The 8,252-nt window shown below is 42.5% G+C and overlaps 1 protein-coding gene across 2 annotated transcripts in view; it reads left to right on the forward strand.

Annotated features, from left to right (window-relative positions):
* The first annotated feature begins 824 nt into the window (after positions 1–824).
* The window catches only part of Suz12 (SUZ12 polycomb repressive complex 2 subunit), a 46,894-nt gene continuing 39,466 nt past the window's right edge, over positions 825–8,252 (forward strand). For both annotated transcript variants that reach the window (XM_055619629.1, XM_055619630.1), the window contains exons 1-3: positions 825–1,267; positions 3,149–3,195; positions 3,278–3,342. In XM_055619629.1, the coding sequence (XP_055475604.1) occupies positions 1,000–1,267; positions 3,149–3,195; positions 3,278–3,342 (380 nt within the window). In that variant the 5' untranslated portion in view covers positions 825–999. The remainder of the gene's footprint in view (positions 1,268–3,148; positions 3,196–3,277; positions 3,343–8,252) is intronic.

An 8,252-nucleotide genomic window follows, 5' to 3' on the forward strand; every position in this document is an offset into this window, starting at 1 on the left:
AGTGTCCCCACTTCGAATCCGCCGTTCGTCTCGGATTAAATAAACTATCTCCTCTGCTCGAAGTGGGTGGAGGAGCTTCAATCTTAATCCGGAAGGATCTTGAAGCCTCACAGCACTAAAAAATAAATAAGAAAAAAATGAAAAGAAGAAAAGAAAGTCTCCTTATTTCTTGGAGACACGCCCACCACAAAAAAGACAGCTCGGTTCGCAGGAGCGAGCCCGCGGCTGCGGCCGTGGACTGCGGGTGGCTTGGGGCACGTGGCGGCGAGGGGACCGGGGAGCCGAGCTCCTCCGCCTCGGCGGAGAGGAGAGCGTGAGCAGGAGCCACGTCGGGGCAGGTCACTTCCCGAGAGTGCGGTCTCGGGGCCCGCGGAGGACGGCGGGGTCTCTCGAAGGCTCCCCCGCCCCCCAGACAGCCGCCCCTCTTCAGGGGTCCCCTGCCCGGCCCGGGGCGGCGACGGGCCAAGCCCTCCGGGCGAGCAACGCCTCTCTCCTCCGCTCACCGGTCCCCCTCTGCCCACAATGCACCGGGACCGGCAGGAAGGCCGCTCCGACCCCTAATTTTCCCGCGAATTCAGTTCAAAGAGGCGGCCGGGCCCGCGGTCGGCCGCGCGCACGGGCCAACCAAGCCGCGCCTCCGCGAGAAGCGCCTCCGCGTGACTGACGGTGGAATCCGCGGACCAACGGGCTGGGCGGCCGGGCGGCGCGCGCCCCCGCCGACCAATCAGAGCGCCGGGCGGGGAGGTGGGCGGAGCGAGGCCAGGGTAGGGTGAGCGGCCCCCGACGCGGAGCGGGGCTCGGAGGAGGCACTTTTTTTTTTTTTTTTTTCCTCCCTCCTTCCCTCCTCTCCTCCTCCCTTCCCTTCCCCTCTCCTCCCCTCTCTCCTCCTTCCCCCCTCGGTCCGCCGGAGCCTGCTGGGGCGAGCGGTTGGTGGGGCAGGCGCTCACTCTCCGGGGCCGCCCGGCGGGTAGCTGGCGGGGGGAGGAGGCAGGAACCGCGATGGCGCCTCAGAAGCACGGCGGTGGGGGAGGGGGCGGCTCGGGGCCCAGCGCGGGGTCCGGGGGAGGCGGCTTCGGGGGTTCGGCGGCGGCGGCGGCTTCGGGCGGCAAATCCGGCGGCGGGGGCTGCGGCGGCGGCGGCGGCGGCGGTTACTCGGCCTCCTCCTCCTCGGCGGCGGCGGCGGCGGGCGCCGCGGTGTTACCGGTGAAGAAGCCGAAAATGGAGCACGTCCAGGCTGACCACGAGCTTTTCCTCCAGGCCTTTGAGAGTGAGTGTGGGGGGCCCGGCCGGCCGGGGCCGCTCGGCTCGGGGTGGAGGGAGGAGGAGCGGGGGGGGGGGCGTCCCGGCTCCCGGGGTCCCGGCGGCTCCCGGGCCCCCACCGTCCGGGCAGCCTGGTGGGGAGGACGTGACGGTTGAAGCGAGAGCGGTCGGATTCCGAGGCGGGTTCGGGCTCTCGGGAGCTTCGCCTACTCCACAAGTACCGGGGCTCCAGTTGTGGGTTTCGGGGGGACGAGACCCGTCCTGTGCGGAGACGAGCGGGGCGAAGCCGAGAAGATTGTCACCGGCCGCGGACGCCCTCGCACCCACATGGGCCGCGTGGGGAAAACTCGCCCTCGGAAGCCTCTCACACCTGTCCGCCCATTTTATGGATACGTAGACTGAGAGACAGACAGACAGAGCGGGCAGGCGTCCTCTCCGGGGACAGCCTCGGAGCTGTGTCTTCCTTCCAGAACGTTTTCTTATTTCAGATTTCTGTTACAAAACGTGCGTGGAGGGCGAAAACTCTGACTTATTTGGAAAGGGGAGCGCAGTGTCTGGAAACAAACAATAGAATTTATAAACATTATAACTATAAATAAAACTGTTACTTGATGGATTTTATATCCTGATTGTTTTGCTTGGCTTTTGTGTAGATACTGTAATTTGGCAGTCTCCTGGCCAAGCGTTTTACAGATTTACCGTCGAATCTCTTTATTTACAATATTACCGTGGCATATGTTATGGGCACGGTGTCTGCCGTGCTTGGTAAGACGTTTTACGATGTTTTACTGCTCCTTTATTCTCACTAGTGCTACATGAAATTCTTACTGAGATTTAATACAGACAATTTCGAGTTTTTAATATTGAAGCAAATATTATTCTGCTTAGTTATTCTTTTGCTTAGTGTACTTTTATAAAACGCTTTTAAGTGGAAAAAGAACGGAAGGACTGTATTAAGAATTAACAGTCTCTTGTTTGCAACTCTTCTAAAATATCTCATCTCCTAATTTGAAACTAAAACTAAACTGAAGATTAAGTGGAAATTTAAAACTTTCTAAATATTACGAGAAAACAGATCTTCTAGGAAGGTTTTAACTGCTGATCTGCAAGAAACCAGTTACCATTAAGAGTTAGATGAGTCCACCTGCCAGAAGCCACTTATCATTAATAGATTTTTCCCCCTAATACTGATTGCAGTTTCTAGACGTTCAAGTTCTTAATAATATTATTAATGAAGGTATTCGTAATTAGATTCATAATCCTTAAATGTGATTGTGGTAGTTAGATCACTGGAATGGGGGGTATTGGGTCTATTTCCAACTTTAGTCCTTTATAAAAATTTAAATTTTAAGCATTAAGAAAAAAAGATTGTTTTGAGAACTTCTCAGTTATAACTTTAAAATACAGAGATTTTATAATATGGATGTTGATGGTATCTGTATTAGAATGTTTGGAAAGAGTTAATATTTTGTCTAGTCACACTTTTTTTTTTTTAATGGCCAATTAAAAATGAAATTTTCATCTTGTTTGGCATAGTTTTTGTGGAATAGAACTACTTCAAGGTACTTTTACTGCTCCTTGCTTCTGCACAGTAATGGCAGCTACTTTAGAAAGGGTTAATGCAAGAGTGTGGAGAGCCTTAGGTGTTAAATCCCCAAAGAGAGGGTGGAGGGAGAAAGAGGAGTTTGTGAATATATACCATAGATTGAATGACCTTTAGTGTTTATTAATTATCTGGATATAAATATGTCGTACACCATTTTCTTAACCGGAGATTGTTTTGTATTGGTTAGGGTATGGGTTGGCATGGGCTGAGTTGATAGTTTACTGATGAGTTCATTGAAAAGTACATTTAGATAATATTTGAATTTTGTTTTCTGTTATCTAGAACCAACACAGATCTATAGATTTCTTCGAACTCGAAATCTTATAGCAGTAAGTAGTCAATAAAATTCACCAATATTATTTCATTCTTATTATTTCATCTGTAATTTTAATATTTTTAATTTTTTTGTAGCCAATATTTTTGCACAGAACTCTCACTTACATGTCTCATCGAAACTCCAGAACAAACATCAAAAGGTACATTTTATGAATCTTATTTCAAGCTGCTCAAACTATTAGAAAGCTTTGTCTTAGAGTGGGTGGGAGTCTCTCAAGAAAGAGTCCTTGAAGCTGGGCACTGTGGAATCTTAGCACTCTGGGAGGCTGAAGTAGGCAGATCTCCATGATTTCGAGGCCGGCCTGGTCGTCGTCTTTTTTTTTAAAGATTTTATTTATTTTATGTGTATGAGTGTTCTATCTGTATGTACACCTGCATAAGAGGGCATTGGATCCCAGTATAGATGCTTGTGAGCCACCATGTGGTTACTGGGAATTGAACTGAGGACCTCTGGAAGAACAGTCAGTGCTCTTAACCACTGAGCCATTTCTCCAGCTCAGCCTGGTCTCCAAAGTGAGTCTAAGACAACTAAGGCTACACAGAGGAACCCTGTCTCGAATAAAACAAAAAAAAAAAAAGAGAGAAGAAAAAAATATAAATAAATGGAAAAGAAAAAGTATCTTTAAAGTTTTGTCTTAAATGTTTTAATTATGAAAATTGAAAGAGCAACTAGTTGAATTTTTTTTAAGTATCATTTTTGTTATTCTAGTTTGTCACTAGTTTTTTTCTCTTAGAAATTTAGTAAAGTGATTTTACTGATTAATATTTTTTTACTGTGTGCTATGATTTTCAAGTTCGATTGTTGTTTAGGACTTAAATGGTTTCTGAAAGGCTCAGGATATCTATCTTTGGTACTTTTGAAGTTAATAGAAGGATCTGTAAAGATAAGATGTTTTGGTCATTATGATCTTCAAGTAGGGTCATTTTTACTGAATGAGCCTTTCCTGTATGATGTTTAGTACTTAATCAAAGGTAATAGCAGAAGACAAGTTTCTTGATTTATGTGCAAGATTCATTTACTGAGCATATCAAAGTGAACAACTTTAAATTGAAAAAAAGAGACCTTCCACTAAACCTTTTGGGTCAATATAGTCTTATTGCTTGTCTGTGGAGTCCTGCTAGGCAGACAGTGTGGGCCTGATAACCAGCTACATAACTTAGACTGGCCTCAAACTTGTGACTGTTCTGCCTCTGCCCTCCACCTCCCTCCTGGGATTATAGGTGTGAGTCATCATGACTGTCTACTTTAATAGTCTGGACTGAAGACAACCGAAATTATGCTGCTTAGGAGAATCTTTGTTACTATGTAGGCATCACATTTCTAGAGCAAGATACAGTTTTGTGAATGCATCAGTTTATTATGAAGACTTGAAATATGAGACTTTTCTGGCAATTGAGGGAGCTGGGAGAAAGAGAAATTAATTGTATTTAATGGGTAAACGTTAAAAACTTGCTAAGCACTCAAATAACTAGGAAGAAGATAACAAATTAAATTGTCTGCTTTTTGCCTATCTACTGCATTTGATTTGTGCCAAGATTCATCAGTCCTTTTCTGTTAAAGGAATAGTAAACATTTTTGGGTCTTGTGGCCAGAAGACAAAATCAAGAACATTGTCTATAAATGTTTTATTAATGAAATTAAACATGCAAGGGTACAAAGTACACTATTTTGTAACATAAGCCTCCTAGAGAGATGTCGAGTCCTTTTTGCTTTGGGGAAGTAAAGAATAGTTTACTTAATAAGGATTCAGTGTTTTCCTTTCTATCATCAGATGAGCCATTCACCTTTATCTTTAAAGACCATTCTTGGCTTGTGGGCTATACAAAAACAGTAAGCCAGATTGGGTTTGCGGTCTGTAGTTAGTTTACTTGTGATTTATTCTGTAGAACTCTGAGAATTTAACTTCTTATTAATTGAAGTTTTTTTAATATACTTTGTTATTCTAGGATATATTTGATTTTGATTTTTAAAATGATAAATTTTTTAAAACCTAAAAAGATGAGAGAGCTGGAGAGATGGCTCATAGTTAAGAGCACTGGTTCCTTTTTCAGAGGTTCTGATTTCAATTCTCAGCAACCACATGATGATTCCCAACCATTTATAATAAGGTCTGGTACCCTCTTCTGTCATGCACATAGAATACTGTATACATAATAAGTAAGTAAATCTTTAAAAAAAAGTTCTTTGAAGGGGGCTGGTGAAATGGCTCAGTGGGTAAGAACGCTGACTAGTCTTCCAAAGGATCCGATTCCTAGCACCCTCATGGCAGCTCACAACTAACTCCAGTTCCAGGGGGATCTGATACACTCACAGGCAAAACACCAATGCACATGAAATAAAAAGAAATTAATTAAAAGCTAAATTTGGATTAATTTATAAATAGATTGGAAACATTTTAAAATTTATAATTTTCAAAGCATTTTTGCTTGTTACATTGTCACATTGTGGGATGTATTATATGCTAATAGAGATAGTTTAAAAAGTGCATGAGCTGGGCATGTTGGCAAACGCTTTTAATCTCAGCACTTGGGAGGCAGAGGCAGGTGATTTTGGAGTTCAAGGCCGGTCTGGTCTACAGAGTGAGTTCCAGGACAGCCAGAGCTACACAGAGAAACCCTGTCTTGAAAAACTTAAAAGAAAAAAAAATGGTTTTGTGAAAATCATCCTTTGGATTTTAGAACTGTCTTGGGGGGATATTGAAGCAAATTTGCTAGGCTAGATACATTTACATCTCATTTAGATTATTTCCTTGCAAAAATACATAGGGATTATTTAGTTCTCTTGTTTTATCTAACTTTAGGACTAGGCTCTTTAGATGAGCAGTCTTTATTTTCACTCTGAAGGTATATATTACATGGTGAGGCATTTTTCTTGATGTTTTTCGAACTTGTTTCTTACCATAATGTATACATTTACATTTTTACTATGTACTATTAGTATAACAGTATTTTGTGGGGAAGGGCACTGTTGGGGATTGAATACAGGGTTTTAGACATACTAGACATTTAGCTGTTTACCACTTAGCTATATCCTTAGTCCTCGTGTTACTCTTTGAAGTCATACCAACAGTTATAATGTTAATGCTGGTAGTCTTACTTCATAGTATCAAAGTACTATAGCTTTACTCTGCTATGAGTTAGTAGGATTAAAAATGAGAAATTTTTTTTTTTTTTTTTGAGAAGTTGTAACCCTCCTGCCTCTGATTACAGGGAATATGATTAGAGGCATGTAACTATAAACCTGACTCAAGAGAAATCTTTTTTTTTTTTTAATTGTTCGAGATAGGGTTTCTCTGTGTAGCCTTGGCTCTTCACTCTGTAGACCAGGCTGGCCTAGAACTCAAGAGGTCTACCTGCCTCTCTTTCCTCGGTGCTGGGATATAGAGACTTGTGCCATCACTGCCTGGCGGCCCAAGAAAAATCTTTTTATTTAAATTTATTAGGTGTTTTTTAAGTCATTTGGAGCCCTGTCAGTCCCTCATTCTACTCTTTGGTGGCCTTACGGTTACTACTTACTTGTTAAACTTAGCTCTGGCATGGTGCTGCTTTTCTGAAGTGCTTGGGGTTGGGGAGGTGCTATTTTTCTGTAGTTGCTTTCTTTTTCTCTATAGAAGGCTGGATTATCTTTATGATCTTAACTATTTCAGTGGTTGCTATTGTTCAGTTCTGTTGATGTCTCGTAAACGAAACTCAACATTGGAAGAAATGCTTGAATTTTTGAGTCTTACCTTTCTGCAGACAGAACTTAAATTTTTCCTGAGTTATTATAAAAAAAGAAGTTACTATCCTTTTTGTTGTTGTTTTGTTTTCTGTGAATTGGTATTTTCCTGCATGTATGTTTGTGTGAGGGTGTCAGATCCTGGAGTTACAGACAGTTGTGAACTGCCATGTAGGTGATGGGGATTGAACCTGGGTGCATGCTCTTAACTGCTGAGACATCTTTTTAGCCCCTCTCCCTTCCATTACTATTCTTTAATGTTTTGAGTAATTAAAAGATCTTCGGTGTTTATACTGAACAGTTTTTTGTTTTGTTTGTTTGTTTGTTTGGTTATGAGACAGGGTTTCTCTGTGTAGCCCTGGATGTCCTGGAACTCACCCTGTAGACCAGGCTGGCCTCAAACTCAGAGGTCTACCTGGTTGTGTTCCAGAATGCTGGGATTAAAGGCGTGCCCCATCACTGTCCAGCATGAACCTATATTTTAACTTCTATCTCTAGGATGTAGCTCACTTTGAAAAGTAAGATGAGGCATGTTTTGTAATCCATTCAACTTTTATTGCTTTGGAAGATTTTATTTTTATTTGTTAGGAGAACAAATTGTTTTTTCTTAAACAGGTTAAGCCAGGTGTGGTGGGGTATGCCTGTTAACCCGGTACTCAGGTGTTTGAGGCCAGCCTGAGCTTATATATAGTGTTAGGCCAGCTAAAGCTATTTAACAAAACCCTTTATCAGAAATCAAATTGTCAAGTTAAAGGTTAATACATAATTTCACGATTGAATTGTATGTGTCCTAACTTTATTGTTATGGTTTATTGGGTTTTGTGGGTGGTTGTTTGTTTGTGCTTTAACCTTTTTGGTGTGGAATATCATTTAACTGAAAAATTGGCAGTGACCTTTGAGGATGTTTTATGACTCTTAACATTTTATAGTCAGATGTGATGGCTCATACTATAATCTCAGCATTTGAGCAGCTGAGGTAGAAGGATTATCCTGAGTTCAAGTGTGGGTTGGGTTACAGAATGAAACACTATTTCAAAAAATATAAGAATAATCTTGGTGCTGGTCTATATTTGTTATTAATAAATAATAGATGTTGCAGCAGTGCATGGTAGTACATGCCTTTAATCCCAGCACTGGGAGGCAGAGACAGGCAAATCTCTAGAGTTCAAGGCCAGCCTGGTCAACAAAGTGAATTCTTGGACAGCCAGGGCTACACCGAGAAACCTTGTCTTAAAAAAAGAAAGAAAATGAATGCTCCAAAAAGAAACATACATTGGAAATATATACACACACACACACACACACACACACACACACACACACACACACACA

This window comes from Psammomys obesus, unplaced genomic scaffold (assembly GCF_907164565.1).
Source record: "Psammomys obesus unplaced genomic scaffold, mPsaObe1.curated_primary_1811, whole genome shotgun sequence".
Taxonomy (NCBI): domain Eukaryota; kingdom Metazoa; phylum Chordata; class Mammalia; order Rodentia; family Muridae; genus Psammomys; species Psammomys obesus.